The 18311-nt window shown below is 33.2% G+C and overlaps 1 protein-coding gene across 1 annotated transcript in view; it reads right to left on the reverse strand.

Annotated features, from left to right (window-relative positions):
• The window catches only part of LOC138713610 (neuroligin-4, X-linked-like), a 357534-nt gene extending 343509 nt beyond the window's left edge, over positions 1-14025 (reverse strand). The window contains exon 1 of the mRNA XM_069845834.1: positions 13869-14025. Coding sequence (XP_069701935.1) covers positions 13869-14007 — 139 coding nt within the window. The 5' untranslated portion in view covers positions 14008-14025. The remainder of the gene's footprint in view (positions 1-13868) is intronic.
• Between the last annotated feature and the right edge of the window lie 4286 nt (positions 14026-18311).

The raw sequence follows: 18311 nt of genomic DNA on the forward strand, positions 1-18311 counted from the left end.
ACGATTTTAGAAAATATACGTAATTGACAATACAAAGAACACGTTTGCCTAAGAAAGACCCCTTGAATTATTTAGAGTGACAATTCAGAACACTAGCGAAATATATTAATTTCTGTGGGTTAGCAGATTTAAATATATTCTGACAGAAAAAATTTAACTAGGATCCTCTAGAGTGACATTTTGCAATTAGAAAATAATTATCTTGTGATGATTACCATAGACTTTCCACATGTGAACATTTTTCAATCTACGTGCCGGTTAAAAAATGTGCTGTATTAAAGTGCTAATTGTGAACTCCTAATTGAATCCATGCTCCGAGCTTCTACTTCATTAAATATGCATGTTTAATTATTAATTATTTTATTTGTAATAACAGCACTTTAGTCGTAATTAACGTAAACGTTATTTCGGTAACAGAAGTACAGTATAATTCTACTTTGCATCTTGGCTACAACTTAATCTGGTTTTCAAGGTTATTACATTTGTTTATTACGTTTCCACACCATAAGAGGTTCCTAATCGAGCATATGAGAAAGTAATAGATTTCATGGAAAAGTCCTTAATTTAATATTCTCCATTAAGCAGCATACAACTAATTAATACAGTGCTACCGAATTGTTTTAATTTTACAAAACACAAAATAACTTAGGTATGTATTTCAAAAGATCAAAACTTACATTAGCATAGATATAATATCGAAGCTTAATTTATGAGTCCTACTGCACGTAATATTTTTTGTTCCCCTGAATTACGTATAAACCAGATGAAACTCCAACTAATGATTAAATAGTAGATAAAAACTATTGGTGAAAATAAAGTGTCTTATTTATTATATTACATTCTTTCTTCTGTATAAAAACTATAATTTCATGTCAATGCGTACTTTATAATGTCATAAAAATGTTCAATTTTGCGATGCTGTACTTTTTTTGCGTATTTCTGGCTGAAGCCGGCACAATGTTCCATTTTTCGGCTAATTATTATATTTACTATTTAGGGTTGTGTTATATAACTCACAATTTGTTAATGTGGTAATATTACATTTTTAAAGAGGTAAAATATTGTAACTAAGTACTCTACAATACATTCTTATCTAATGGGTTATTTTTAAAAACCTTTTGCATTCACTTGAATAGCGATCCTGAAACTGGGCACGGAAAACAGGGCTAGCGCCTTTCGGCGACGAACCACTGAACTAGAGGAAGTAACGTCACTTTCTCTTCTACCCGCTTTGTCATCAGTGTAACTGGTCGCGGCATTCTATATATTAAAGGGTACTGTGGTGTTAGGTCTCACAGAGGACTAACGTGTAGGAAATTTGAATTGGATGTCGAGCTATCACCTCACATTCTGTTGGGTTGTCCATCTTTAAGCCATATCACGTATCAATACCTTGGACAAAACTATTGTCTCACGAGAAGGTTCAGGAAATCAAAGTCAGTATCGCCTTGAAGCTGGGCACCTACTGAAGTCTCCTGAGACGATTTGTAATTATGGGGCTCAAAATGAACCATTTCTGCCTAAGTGATTATATAGCGTTGTCTGTGCCCTCAGGAAGAAGAAACCTAAGCTATAGTGAGGGTCACATAAAAACAGTTCCTAAACAGCAAATACTGCCGTCTTCTCAGTGCTACCAACTATTACCAGATATCACACGATCCTACGACTGAATGACTTATTTACGTACTGGTACCGTACTTCAGCTTTATGTTGAAAGGTTATTCTAAATAATTCAATAATTTCTAACATATTTTCGTAGGCAACCTATACGAGAAAGGGATCAATATGTTAGGTATTTTATCTGGCAATATGAAATTGATTGGTTTGACTAAACAATTGATTCACGACATCTCACCTAAAAATGTATTTTGTTTGACCACATGAAATTATTAGTACTAAGTCCGAAAACATACCTGATTGTAGTCTTGAATTATAACCACAACGCAAGACATAAAATAGTTATTATGTATTAATATTAATACTTACTTACTGGCTTTTAAGGAACCCGGAGGTTCATTGCCGCCCTCACATAAGCCCGCCATTGGTCCCTATCCTGAGCAAGATTAATCCAGTCTCTACTATCATATCCTACCTCCCTCAAATCCATTTTAATATTATCTTTCCATCTACGTCTCGGCCTACCCAAAGGTCTTTTGCCCTCCGGCCTCTATATGCATTTCTGGATTCGCCCATACGTGCTACAGGTCCTGCCCATCTCAATCGTCGGGATTTTATGGTCCTAATTATGTCAGGTGAAGAATACAATGAGTGCAGCTCTGTGTTGTGTAACTTTCTCCAATCTCCTCTAACTTTATCCCTCTTAGCCCCAAATATTTTGCTAAGCACCTTATTCTCAAACACCCTTAACCTATGTTCCTCTCTCAAAGTGAGAGTACAAGTTTCACAACTATAAAGAACAACCGGTAATATAACTGTTTTATAAATTCTAACGTTTAGATTTTTTATAGCAGACTGGATGATAAAAGTTTCTCAACTGAATAATAACAGGCATTTCCCATATTTATTCTGCGTTTAATTTCCTCCCGAGTGTCATTTATGTTTGTTACTGTTGCTCCAAGATAATTGAATTTTTCCACCTCTTCGAAGGATAAATCTCCAATTTTTATAGTTCCATTTCGTACTATATTCTGGTCACGAGACATAATCATATACTTAGTCTTTTCGGGATTTACTTCCAACCCAATCGCTTTACTGTTAGGTTTCGTAACAAGCTGTACAGATATTAATTAATTAGTATGTTCAAATTTCACTAGCTTCCAGTAACCGGCTCAGAAATCTAGTACCATTTTAATTCCATAGAACTCCAGTACTGACAACGTTTCAATCATCTACCAACTAATATTTGTAGTATTTGTCAGTATCGAAATTCGAAACGAAGTTGGCAAAAGAAAATTCAACCTGCAAACTAGAAAATCATCACAATCCACTAGCATATGTAGTAATGGGGGAAAAATTGTTAGGTTTCACCCTTAGGGTATGAAGTAAGCTGACCCGGACTATAATAAAGATGCTTACTTGAAACATTTTATTCCAACATAATTGTAGATTTGTGTCAATAAAAAAGGAAACTGAGTAAGAATTAGGAACGAAATAAATAATAAGTAATGAAGAACTAAAAAGGACGCGTAATGAATGTAATTGCATGTTCCTTGTTCATGTGATAACGTACAGCTGGGCATCACCGTTGTAGAGTGAACGCTCTGCCAGTCAGTCAGGTCAACTGAGCTGATAGACGTTGTTAGTCAGGGCACCGTCATTCCAGCCCCGAACCTCTGCTTTATTGAGCAGAAAGAACATGCAGACTGGGCTCCAATGCAGTTAATCTGACCTGTGGGGCAGCCAGCAGGAATGATGTCCCAGAAAAATTGCACATGCTTGCTAATATAAAAATAAATCTCACTCAGTTACGAACCCGCTTCTGACAGCGTAAGTAACTTATGATGAAATGGATTCAAATATGGGCTCAAAAGTAGCTGTCACCTGACGCGTAGGGAGTCTGTTAATTGCTTTATGAGAATCCTCTATTGAACATGTTCTAAATGAAGGAGCTATTTAAAAACAATTAGATGGTAACTATGACTCTTATTGAACGACCATGTTAATTTTCAGATATTAAGTACAAAAGGTACTCGTATTTAATTATTAACAATTTACTCAATTGCATAGGCCAGTGATGTCAAAGCAAGCGCATTTTTCTGACTTCGACGTCGTGCGCGGGCATCAAGCGCTAGGTATGCTAGGAGGAATAAGCAGCCTGTTGGATTAAGAAAACAGTGGTGCACAAACTTTAAACGGAACGTGAAATTTTATGTCGTTGTTTTTATATGGCTTCTTTCTGTTTATTTTCTATATTGTCTGTAAAACAAAAGTACTAACACCTATTTCTTAGCCTAATATTGCAGTTGCCTTTTAAACGTTAATAACATAATAAAGAGTAAAGAAGGAATATTCACACAAATTCCATAATAACTACAACTATACTGTACTAAGTGAATTAAACATAAAGGAAGTGTTATCCCAAAGAAAGACACTGAATGTGACATGATAAGTTGAAATTGATATTGATGGTAGCATTAGCGTTATAAAATTTATCAAAACAATATTATAGTAGAAAGCAAAGTTGTCTAGGTATATGTTTTAACTGTAACTAATATTACATAATAAAACTCTTATCGCATTATGCTTTTAGGTGATATTGGTGCGCAAATTTCTGTTATCAGAATATTAAATTATCTCGAAATCTGCTGAAGCTATAGAGCTGACGTTTTACCAACACATATGCACATATCTTTTGTTTGTGATGTAACAGCATTTGCTTTGTTAATTCATTTCCTTACAAAAATTTTCTATGCCAATATTAAAAAAAAAATAATACACTATCTTCAGTAATACGTATTTACGATATATTAGATTTACGAAAACTTTGTTTTAGTACCTGTAAGGCTACTAAACAAACATATCTGAAATTTTCACTTTTCTGTAAAAAAGTTGAGAAAATATTCCTTTTGAATAAAAAAGCAAAACTTGTGACAAATGAGCATTAAAATTAAAACTTACATTCTTATAATGCACTTATACTTCTCAGACAAATCTAAAAACTAACATGGATACAGTTTTAATAAGTTCTCTTCCCTTTATCTATTGAATCAGTGCTGGCTATCCCTGTATATAGCTCGACCAAGCGGCATATACAGTACTACCTTTTTCGTCTGTCTCTTTCTTTTCCGCTGTAAAGCGCTCAGGCTCTCCTGGGCTCTAAAGCGCGCGCTTGCTCCTATGGGCATCAGTTGACATCACTGGCATAGACATATATGTTCCAAGAAGATTGGTGTTATAAAGAAACCGTTGAAGTATGTTGTGAACGACGATGCTTCAACATTTTATAACGATGTAATATCAGAGCGAACACTTTTTTTTCGACAAATAATTGAGGAGCGTTTTTGCAAAAGTCGATAGATGCAGAAATCAAGATTTTACAGAAATTACACTAAGTGACAGGATCTATCGAGTTTTGAAAAAACCTGGAAGGTTTGGTAATCTCTACATACGGTATGAATCAAGTTTCGGTAAATCTGATTTCATAGATCGATTCCGGAGGTAGAAAACATACGATATCCATATGTAACTTACTTTCGAAACTTTCTGCATCTATCGACTTTTGCAAAAACGCTCCTCAATTGTGAATAAAAACAGGACTGTGATATGTTTTCTTCTGAACAATAATGCAATGATACTTAAGTACTTTTTCTTTTACAGAATCCTTAATATTAAGTTTAATCTATTTAATGTACGCTTCTATTTTAGATAGGATTTTAATGTAATTTTGTATTTTAGTAGGCCCATTTGGTCACTTAAAGGGCTCAGAGCCATAGTGGGCCAACCGCCATTTAATAAAATCGGAGAAAGCAAGGGTTAAAGTTAAGTGAATAATATATTTTAATGAAAATTGACATATCGTTTAGTTTTAATGTGCATACTTTATCTCACTTGCCATATGTTTAATTGAATTATGGCATTCACTTAATTTTAACCCTTGTTTTCTCCGATTTTAATTTATGATGCTTGGTCGACTATGGCTCTGAACCCTTCATTTGTACAAGCTGTAAACAATGACTAGACATACAGTAAAAATGCTTCAAATATCACATGACATGAATATAAACAATAAATAGCGTCATGTCATATGAATACTATGATATAATATTTCCTGACATGTCCCAAATCTTTGTGTCTTTAATGCAGAAAGGAACTAAGTTGAAAAAGTCTGAAAAATTATATATATATATATATATATATATATATATATATATATATATATATATATATAAGTTAGTCTGTAGCATTTCTCTCTTACCTCTCTCACATTTTAATTACTAACCTGAATGCAATATAAAATGCTGCAAATTATTCATTGAAACAGATAAGAATGATTTTTTTTCTTCTGAAATGTAACAATTTCAGACTTACTTGTTAGTTCCTTTCTCAAATGCACAATTCATTTATTAAGACAATTTAAGCGTACATCAAAGTATTATTATCTTATTCCATAGATATTCAAACTTTTCTTTTAGAAGTGAGGAAAGAAAGGACAAGTAAAATCATTTTGTTAATAAAACATTAATTACAAATTAGATTTACGAACCTTATCTTATAATTGTGGTCATTCCGATGTTATTTTCGTCTTAGAAACCAACAACGTGAGACTGAAAGAAACAAAAGACAAGCAACAAGATCTGTTCCATCTAACGCAATAAAAATAGTTGCCGAAGCGTCTTTCTTAGTTTGGCTCTGACCAAACAACTGACCCTTTAGCGCCATTACCGAGAACCAATCCCCAACCCATGGAACAAACATACGACATTTTATCTGGATCAAGAGAAAGACCGGATATCTAATTTAGTCCCTCCGTCCGTCCGTCTCTAGTATATCATGAAGTCCACGATAAGAGAATTTCATCCTGTTCTCCTTCCTTCGCTTTAGCTGTGATTCTCTCACTGTCTCTAGTAATTCGGAATTCTCCATTGTCTGGCTGTTACATCCCCCTTCCTCCTCCACCAACCCTTGCCTAATGCTGTTATCTCTAGTGCGACACTGTATTTATTGTTCCTACTGTACATCATTTTCGAACATTCTCCTTTACTTCTCTCAAAATTCATGCTACCGATCCCCCATAAGTGTGCATATGACACTTCGATCCTGAGAGATTTGTGAAGCACAAGTCTTTACCAGCGCTTCAGTTTCTCACGTCACTAACAGCCATCCTACATTATTTTCGATTAGTTATTTTAAGAAACACCGATTTTATTTCTAAGTACATTATAAGCAAATAGTATTGATTTAGCTGAAAAACACAAACTGCCTTATCCCAATTTGTAGATACGTATTTCATATTAACTCACTATTAATAAAAATGTTAAGCAAGTGAGGTGGCCTACAGTAGAATCCCTCATAACCGGGCACCATAAGCACTAGGCTAGTTCCGGATACGAGATTTTGCCGGATAATTGAATAAATACCTATATGTAGAAACAAAAGTTGGTATTTCATGGTGTCAAATGTTGAAACTGCAGCCACGTGAAGCTTATTTCTCTCTCAATTCAATTCAATTCAATTCAATTCAATTCAATTCAATTTATTAAGCCATTAAACATACAGTGATAGGCTTCGTCACAAAAAAAGTACATTTGAAAACACACATATAATTGAAAACAGTAATTAGAATGAAAACACAAAACATTTTGAAACTCTAGAATTAATGAAAACACTTCACTCTTACGTAATAATTGTAACTAATCTAAATAACTTTATTTATTAAAAAACAATTTCGTATGAATTTATGCTAAGAAACTCATCTACAGAGCAGAAAGGATTAATTAAAAGCCAATTATAAAATCTAGCTTTGAAACTATTGGTTGGTAACTTATAATATTGACTGGGAAGCTTATTATATAATTTCATCCTCATGACAGAAAAATTTGTACTAGTTTTATGTAACCTACAGTATGGAATATTAATTTGTTCACTATTTCTAATTTCATGATAATATATATTGGCTATTAATGAGAAATTGTCTATATTTTGTCGAGTATAAAGGACATATATATATATATGACAGTCAATACTGTGATTGTTTGAAAAGAGGTTGACAATGTTCAAGATAGTTTGATTGACATAGAATTCTAATGGCTTTCTTTTGCAAAATCAAGACACTCCCAATTTTGCTACCATTTCCCCAGAAAATTAAGGCATACTTAATTATCGACTGAAAGAACGAAAAGTAGGCACATCTTAAATAATTTTGAGAAACACAAGTCACTAATTTCTTTAATAAATGTATAACTCTTGATAATTTTGTGCATATATATACAATATGTTTTTCCCATGTTAAACTGGAGTCTATAAAAAGTCCTAGAAATTTGGTATAGTTTTGTATGTTGTCTTTTTTTATTACATGATTTAGGGTAAAAGTTGTGTTGATAGTGTTTTCTTGATTAAAAAAAAAAAACATTACATTCAAACCATAAAGCCATCTGTGATAGAATATCATTGGTTGGAGCAGTTGCTGATAACAGAATAAACATACAAACTGTGCGATTTCCTTTATCAGAACACATCACACAACACAAATAATACACTAATTTTAGGTTCGAATATTTACTGAAAACGAAAGTTCGTGAGAACTTCCTAATCGTGGCAACGCTGACAGCCCGAACATAACTAAATCAACATAAAAACTATGTAAATTTTCTTTATTAAAACACGTCACACAACACAAATAATACACTAATTATAGGTTCGAATATGCACTGAAAACGAAAGTTTGTGCGAACTTCCTAATGTGGCAAAACTGATGGCCCAAACTGTCAATGTGGCAGATTAAACTTTTTTTTTTTTTGGTCCAGCCAAAAGTGTCGTTGTTTCGGTATTGCCGGTTATTTGGGTGCCGGTTACGAGAGATTTTACTGTAATAGATCTATTTTCCGGTACATAAAAGTAATTGAGAAATAATATTTATAAATAATTATCTATGCCATTCACATCACAGAACATTCAGCTTCATTTATTCCTGGAATTACTTAGATTTTCCCTTGTATCGGTCATGCTAGAAATTAGGATCTCGCGCACTTTATTATCGATTTATTACATTTCTGATTTTTTGTCAATGCTGATTCTTTACAAGCCTCATCTCTCTTTTATGTTTCCGTTCTCAATTACTTTATTATTAATGAGTTGCATATGCTTACTTCATAACTGCCGCCAATTTAAGTCAGAATTAATAATAAATTATAAATGAAATTTTGGATTGATATTTATGTGAGGAAGGTGTTATGATGGGCATTCAGTTTGTGTCCATTCCTAACATAAATAAATAAATAGATAAATAAATACATGAGTGAGTGTGTGAGTGAGTGAACAAACGAACAAGTCAATCAATCAATCAATCAATCAATCAATCAATCAATCAATCAATCAATCAATCAATCAATCAACCATTATAAGGGTTTTCACCTGGTAGTAGTTACAGGAAAATAACTGTAGGTATATAAAGACAGGACATACTTATATAAAAACTAGAAATACAAAATAGGAATATAAATCTAAAAAGTCACCGAAGGCCAAAAAGGAAACGAGCAACACTACTTACTATATAACCTACAATAAGAACAATTCAAAGAGGTATGTTAGACTACACAGAAATCCAGATAAGAAAAATATTCAAGTAAACAAACATTTGATGTGAAATGTATTATACCGCTGTGATACGTAAAGTGATTTGTCATCTTATTGCAGCGTGGGAACTCTCCACGTGCGTTCAGTACAGTCTGTTTTTATGGGAATTAGTTTGTTACTATGAAGACAGGCACTGAATTGTATAATGCATTTTTATAATATCTTGTTGGTGATTAGTCCGATTTTTCGACACAAGAAGGACGTGGAAATAAATAAACATTTGATAATACTCTTAAAATTGCATGAACATTGTATTATGCAGACATCTTAACCTTTTCATTCCTGTTGTAGATTATACTGTACATAATTTTCTTTTAATATTTTTGCAGTGTCTTGGATACTTTTGAAAATTTTGAAAAATTAAATTTGATAGAAATGAAGAATATGACTTTTGCAACATTTCCATACCAGTTATTATAAATTAAAATTTAAAATTTTCGGGCCCCAAGAGTCCAAATTGTCTCAAAATTTGATGTTCTGTGAAGACTTGATTTGGGATTTTTGGAACCCCAGAATGATTTTGTGACCGTTTTTTTTTTTCAAATTTTTTTATATAAATTCCGGACTGAAGAGGTTAATGCCTTTTCCTGTGCAGAGTCCACCACGCTACATCACAAACTCAGATCTTTCTAATCCAGTGGCAAGTGTTTGTTCATTATTTATGTTTATGTTCGGTATAATATTAATAATGTTTACATGCACGTATAAGAGAAATAACTCAGTAGGATTAAAAAAGAGCTAGATAAGTCTCGGAATTACAGTACATGTGAAATTATATAAGTTACGTTAGGTTGTGACGCAGTTCGAGTTCCATGAAATGTAACAGTACGTACTAACGGGATCCCAGCTACTTTAAACAGTGGATTGTAGTAACCCATAGCTGCATTATAAACGTAACACGAATCTGAGTTCAATATTTTAACTTACTCCACTTCGGGATAAATCATTAATCAGGATGAACATTTCATAAGAAACTGTGAACTAATTTCTAGCGCGTAGACCTACGTCATCATTAGCATCACTAAGGAGCGGATTCCTATGTAATTAAATATTCTTTTTGCATGTGATAAAACACAATTAACAAAGTTAAAAATTCCGAACATGAAGTTTCAAGTTTAAAACCCGAATTTTATTTCACGTAAAAACACATATTTTCACAAAAAAAAAATGTAAATACATATTTTCAGAAAATCTATCATAAACACATAAATCTTGGAGTTTTTTTACTTAAATAATTTTTTACAAGAAATTTTTAATATTTTAAAACTAAATCAATTATATCACTCAGAAGTACGTTATCTTTTGTTAAGAATTCTTGGTTGCTTCGTGTTTCTAAGCGTTGTGTGGTGTATCCTTGATCCATTTTTGTAATAGTATCGCCTCAAGTTCTGAGAACTGCTAGGCAGCATATCTATGTTATTATTAGAGAATAAATTAACATGGACAAGGAGGAGAGATCTTGCAATACATAATTAGGAATGTTTATTGTTGCTGAAGATGATTTCATTACACGCTTTGTTTGTGAAACACAACAGATAAGAGCTCGGGTATGAACATTATTTAATTTAAACAAATCTCTCGCCTCTCGCTCATGTCATGTAAGGCAATATATCTTGTTGTCATTCCCTGTTATCGGGCTTCGTCAATCGATATCCTTCAAGATATACTGAAAGATAATTATTTAAAAAACGATTTGGCTTTCCTATTAGCAAATTTAAGCTTTTTGTGTGACACCATAAAAAACTCGAAACATCCAAAAACCTGTTGTCTGAAACAGGGAGGTGCGTGCCGTGGAAATTAAACTAGACTCGCTACCAGGTTCAGAAGCACAATTACTAAGGGATAAATTCCAGAATGTGTTTGGGAAAAACAGTGGATATAAAAATATGTGTAATGTTGCTCACGTATTGTAGGATGTGTCTGTAGGTGAAATTAACGGTGTATGTGTTTGTGACATTCTTCTCTTTAAATATGCACGTCTGATGTCCTGTGATGCGGAAAGATCGTTTTCAGAGTATAAGTCGTTGTTCAGAGATAATCGGCATGCATTTGTGATGGAGAATTTGGAGATGGCCTTTGTTGTTCACTGCAATTCTCGGCCAACTACTAGCACTCAAGTGTGGTTGTTGAGTACGTAGTAACATTCTTTTTTCCAAGCTAAGTAAGGTATTTTTGTCATATTTAAAAAGAAAAACTTTTTTTATTTTTAGCAAATATTTTCGTACTTTTTAGCACATAAAAATAAATATATTTAAATTTTAAGCCCATAAAAATCCGCTCCCTAATCAACACTAGCCAAAAAGAATATACACGTGACGTGGTACGATATATGCTCACATGTTATCAAGTCATTTTTGCTATAAAGTTCACTAACTAGATCTTGGAGTGAGGGACCAGAGACGGATATACGCCTATGCAAGTAGGTTTACATTTCCTCATTTTTATCTTAGATTTTATTTACAGTAATTTCAATTTCGAGCCATTTCACGACTGACGACTGTGTATTTGAAGCGGTACATTGCGGTTCATCCTTTGGATTTTTTTCCATAAGTACCTGGCCAGTTCACTGCGGGGAATAAATACGAATGAATAATGTATTGCAAAATACAGATTGTACCAGAACTTTAAGAACATCCCTTCCAAAAATATTTTGTACTTCTGTCCTTACACTTATGTGAAATCCACTGATGTTTATAAAGGGATCAAATATCTGTGAAAATTGAAATTCTTTACTACAAACCCAATCTATCTGTATTTCAAACTACGAATTATGGATATAACAGTTTTTCTGTTAAGAAAACTTAGTGAAAAATTACATTTTTTGCAGGAAAAAAATTAATTATTTCATAATGGATATATTGAGATGAATAAATTTTGAGATAGAGTTAGAAAAATCTGAAAGGCTTCTTGTGCAAATATTACTTTTTGTTTTAAAAAAATTGCGACACCTCGTTCATGCATTAAAATCTAGAATTTTTTTCATTATTTTATTTAGGAAAAATTGCCATTTTCTAGAATTCTCTTGAGTTTGAAATTCACAGCAAATTGACCCGGGACTGGCACTGCTGCTTACATCATAACATTGGGAGTTGTTCATATTGTCAATCAGGTTATTCCCTCCATTTTAGTAATCAGTTTAAAAACAAACCAGCAGAGTCATCTAGAGGTAATACATAATGTTTCTGTCTGATTTATAGCCCTATATTACCTAGGTATTATGTTGTATATAGTATAAGACTTACCTATGTTGATCTTCCTGTTTATAGAAAACACGAAGGTATATAATCAACAGAGACCGGAAGTTTATAGATTATGAATTATTAAAGTAGGCAGGCAAAAAGGCATCATACATAGCTAAAATAGGCAGACAAAAAGGCATTATAAATATATAAAATGCGCAATAAAAGACAATTACAAAAACCTTGCACTAGACCTACAACCTTGCACTTTCTACAAAGGGATTTCGGCAGCAAGAAAAGCTTTACATAAAGCAAATTAAGATTTTCGACTCGATGTTGCAATTACTGTTGGAAGCAAAGAAATCTTTCCAGTAGCCTTGGAAAGTGCATTTTTGTGTTTGGTTGTACTGATATGTTGCGTTATGAAATATTTAGCTAGCTACAACAACGTCGCAATGAAAATCGAAAGAAACATAACTGTTAAAAATAACGTTAGACCCGCACTCTTTGTTGCCTTGTCAAATAAACACAAGCGATAAGTAAAACCTTATACATTTTTGCACGGCAGCACTCATTGTTGCAAAGAGAATATGAACTGACTGAAAGACAATAATATACATTCGGTGAAGTCACTTTCATTATAGCGGTTATAGAAATAAATTAAAATATACCTGTAGGCAATTTTAATAATAATTAATAAATGATAGATAGATAATCAAATAAAGGCAAAAAAGCATTTATTTTGAAAATTAGATATTTATATTTAAAAAAAGGAGAAAAGGGCAACATAAAACTGTGACGTTTCAATCACAAAGGTATAATTCGTACAGATATACTTTCAAAATGAAGATAGATTTAACACATTTAAAAAGGCATTTTGCCAAAATTCCGGTCTCTGGTAATCAATGAATGTCTTTTGCCATAATTTCACTATTAACACGACAAACAACGAAGGGAAATCAAAATGAATGGCACATTGCACCTTCTTTTCCAGAGAGCACTGGTAATTTGCACCACTGCCATCCTTTCATTGTCTTAATAACACTCTACAATCTTCTGTGTACTTAGCCCTGTATATATATAATGCCTCTTATCAATTTGCACCATTCTGGTGAAATATCACGTTTTTTATTTTGTCATTCAACTACTGTTAACTGGATATATTAATTGGATAATTAATGTTGTGCTGGTTCTTGAGAGTACGCAGTGAAGGCGCTTTGACATTCTTGGACTCTAATCGAACAAACTTTGGTCATTACAGGGAGCTACTACCTGAAAGCCAGATTTGTATAAACTTTGGTCAGTTATATCTAAAAAACTAATGATATCTCGATATATGATTTTTGCTTATTGTGAACAAGCATTATTTCCAAATCGCTTTGTTTCATAATATTTAAGGAAATCGAATAGGATATAATAAAATAGCAAACTACTCACCTAGAATGCCGAGTCTATAGTTGATTGTGACGACGACGAGATCGGCGTAGCTGGCCAGTACACTTCCATCATACGGGTTCCCAGAATTCCATTCGTACGATTCACCATGTACATACACCAACACGGGATATCGTTGCATTGCCTCGGGCGGTCCAACTGCAACAGAACGGTGGTTGTCAGAGTAATGGGTAACACAGTTCGATTGAGTAATTATCTTGATTATCAGTTCTAGTTACAATGCGAGGTGACAATTTAACACACGACATAGGCATGCACAGATATTCACTACTTCAAATTATTTGCATTACAAGATAATTTTCTACAGATTTTCAAACTAATAACTATATTTACAATATGTCTCTAGAATACGTGACAATAAGAATTAATAGACACCACGCGAACATTCAGTTTTATACACAGAGAGGAGTGTTGAAATTCTTTGTACTGAACAAGACTATATTGGAATAGACATTCCAATGTTAATACAGTTTCCCTACAAGACTATTTAATAAATTACACTAGGTAACAAAATATTGTTTATGCTTCTCTCTTGTATTTGTAGTACTAAGTCAACATTTATTCATTCCGAACTGTCTAGCTGCTGCCTACTGACGTTTATATGCAAAACATGGAAATGTATAGAAAAAGAGTGTACACCATGTGCGGCACGGTTGGAGTTTTAATCCTCAAATGCGCATTGGTAAACATTCCAATAGTTCCACGCGACTAGTGCAATTAAGGACCGTTTTTGCAAAGCTTGCTAACTGAAAAATACTAAATTTTACAGGAGAGACAAAACACTATAGTAAGCAAGTTTCGCTGTAACTCTCACGTATAGCAGAAAGCAAGTTTTGAAAAAACGATCACACTTTGACACACTACAATGAAGAGAAATAACCCAATTTTACTAAGACGCCTTGAACATCATGTAGAGTCCTGCCTTATGTTAACGAATCCATCAAAATCTCAATTTTGCAAATTTTGCAGTGTGCAAGTTTTGCAAAAACGGTCCTCATTATTGCTACATGTAGAATATCTAAGTGCGCCACTGCATTTAAATTTGTTTCAAGTGAACATGAGTCTGATAAATTATTGTGCTATGTTTTTGGACTTTCATTTCCACAAATTGAAAACATTTATTCCTGTTTCTCAGAAGATTTGATAGACTTCCTTTGCGATTACATATTCGGTAATTATATTTATTTCACCAGACGCCAAGGTTCTCCTCAGAATGTGGGTAAAGTAACACTGTAGGGTAAATGTTAGTAATATTGTAAGACAAGTAATATTGTGATAGTTCTCTTTGAGAATTTATTACAATTTTACTGAGCGAGAGAAAGACCGGTTTTGTGCAGAAACTTATCCACGAGGATTCCCTTAATACGTTGACGCAAAAAACAGACCTTCCTCACGCTCAGTAAAATTGTAGCAAATTCTCAAAAATATGTATCACAATATTACTCATATCACAATATTATCAACCTTTACCCTATATACGGAGTGATTCACGAGGATTTACCATCCTTTACAGAGCTTATTTCCAAAGACATTCTGAGCAAAAAATGTCATATAAACATGAGTCCTATTCTCAATATTTACAGTGTTACGTTTCGTTATTGGAACGCATTGCTGTGAACGCGTGATCTTGATCAGCGTGCAGTCAGCAGCCAGCGCGAGCGCTACGGAAATCAAAGATAGCCGTATGCAGTTACGTAGAGCAACGTGTGCCGTTCACAAGCGTGCGGCCAAGTGTATTCCAGCGGACGGCGACATTTTTTAAAATGTGTTGTAAACTCTCCAAGACTGTAAATCAGGTTGCAAAATTGAACCGCAAATAATTAAGTCGGTGGAAGTGGTGTGATTTGTAATAATTGCTCTGATAAGTGCGTAAGAATAATGTAATTTTCTAGTTAAAAATAGAAAAGGATGTCTGTATACGAAGCAACTAAGGAGTTCACAGCACATTTTAGCTTCATAATACTTGCCAATTAAAGAAATGATACTTCTGTATGGTTCATTCTCTATTTTTATTATTCTTTTACTTTCAAACAAAAGAAAGAACGTATTTTACTAACAACAACTCTGAAAATATTGAGAATAGGAACTATGTTTATATGACATTTTTTGCTCAAAATTCTTCAGAAATAAGCTCATAGATCCTCGTGAATTACCATGTTACAGTAGATGAAAGAAATCACAAACACTGTTGAATCGTCTCATTCAAAGTTCAATTCATCCGAACATATTTCTCTTCATTGATACCCTGCTGGAATTCAAAACCTTAACACTATGTAAAAATCTGAGAAATCATCAGCCATGAAAAGAATTATTGGAAAGGTTGTGGAAAGTACGGGGTAATTAAAATTATGAAAGAACACTATGCATAAAACAGAAAATGAACAGATTTTATTTAAAATCATCTTATGAAAACAGATGATCTAAACTTAACAGACAGTAATAAAGTACTTATCAAAATGGACAAAAAGTATTCCCTAAAGCATTTTAACCAATACTGACAAAGTGCGTTACCAAGTTGACCAATCATTTTTAAGCAAACCTATGTAATTTTTTATCCAGTACTGAGTCTGGTAAATTGGGAAGGGAAATATCTGTCAGGCAATGTGCATGTCTTTATGATATTTTTTTTTAAGTTGTAATTATTAATTGTAATTTTATTCTTCATATTATAGTTGTAATCCCCTGGTAGAGGGGTAGAGAAGGCCTGATGGCCTTATCTCTACCAGGTTAAATAAATAAATACTAAATACTAAATAATGGTTGGGATCTCGTTCCTAGTGTCTATTGTAATACAATTACAAATCGCTACGTTAACCTTTCTGTATTTAATTCTGCTAAGGACTCTATGAACAGTTATACAAATATTACCTTTTGAACAAATCAGATCATTAATTACAGAATGCTTAAAGACGATATGAATACTATATTATAGGACTGGGTTCTCGATTGTCAAGACCTTGACTGTAGTCTTCAACTATTTTATGATATCTTAAGAAATGTCATAAATAATAATTTAATTACTTATAAAAATTACCTAGTAAATATAAAAAGTAAAACCTTGGATCTCTTTAGGAAGAGTAAAATCAATTCGAAACAGAGATAAATTACAAGAAAACTAACAAAACAATCTTTTAATTCAGAACTAACAAACAAATATAAGAAATATAGAAATTAATTGTTAATAGTCATAAAAAAATGCGAAAAATGTATATTATTCACATAAATTAAAAATTCACTCTAATTTTGGCGTACCACAAACGAAGCTACTAACGATAATAGAAATGACGTTGAGAAAATAGATGATATTGTAAAATATTGTAAATACTGTACAGTATTCCATGTTGCGAGGGATCAACTTAGTAAACTCCTTTGGTCTGCGCATGCGTCAACCTTAAATAGCGACACAATATACTATTCACCTCCTCCTTCCTAATTGTCAGCCAATAACGGAAGAAGACGTTACTTACGTAGATTTTCAATGAAGCAGAATATTTTCGCATTTTATATAGTTGATAATAACTAAAAAGTAGTAGTCAGATTCTAATAAGGAAAAAAGCATTATGAAGAGTATTGTTAGCAGATTTTTAAGATGTTTGAGTCAACGCAATATAACAAAATTAAGACTTTTTAATTGAGGTTTGTTTTATAACAGAGTGTGGGAATATATGTTTTTGAAGTAGAAAACTCGATCAGCGATAAACTTTTTTTCTTGAAAAGATAAATGGGTAGTTGCAGCGTATGAAATCGTTTAAATAGATTCTACTTTATGTTGAAAAAACCCCATGTTAATAGAATGGCATTACAATACCTCATCACTTGTTAAGCTTATGTCTGACTGCTCGCAGCCTGTCAAGTGGCGCCTACATAACCATTATTTATTTTCAAAATCCAATCATACTCAAAACGTAAGCATTTATTGTTCTGTTTGGTTTCATGTACTTAAAGGGATCGACTAAAATGTTTAATCAGTTGTCTCCAGTCTTTTCAATTGGATTTTTTTTTTTCGTTGTTGGTAACTCTATAGCATCTACTAGATGCTTTATGGTTGTGCTAACAGATGGAGTTACTTGTCAACAATGTGACGCTGAAACGTGTGTTCAGGTTACTGCCCAGCGACAGTCCTTATGTATTTTTTTTTATATTTGTGATGATTGGTTAATTAATATTAACCCGGCATACTCACAATCACACTCACACAAATTTCCAGACTCTAGACACCCAGGGAATTCTTCTTCTTCAAGAAAAATTCACCGAGCGCCGAGCCCGGGACCTCCTGATCTGGAAGCCAGCATGCTGACCAACAGACCACGGAGGCAGTCAACTGGATTTTTAACAGAAATTGGTTCCCCACTTAACGTACAGGAATGATTGTGTCGCCGCCTTATCGCAGAATATGGAAAAGAGAAGTGGAAGAATGTGTTGATC

Source organism: Periplaneta americana, chromosome 14 (genome assembly GCF_040183065.1).
Source record: "Periplaneta americana isolate PAMFEO1 chromosome 14, P.americana_PAMFEO1_priV1, whole genome shotgun sequence".
Lineage (NCBI taxonomy): Eukaryota > Metazoa > Arthropoda > Insecta > Blattodea > Blattidae > Periplaneta > Periplaneta americana.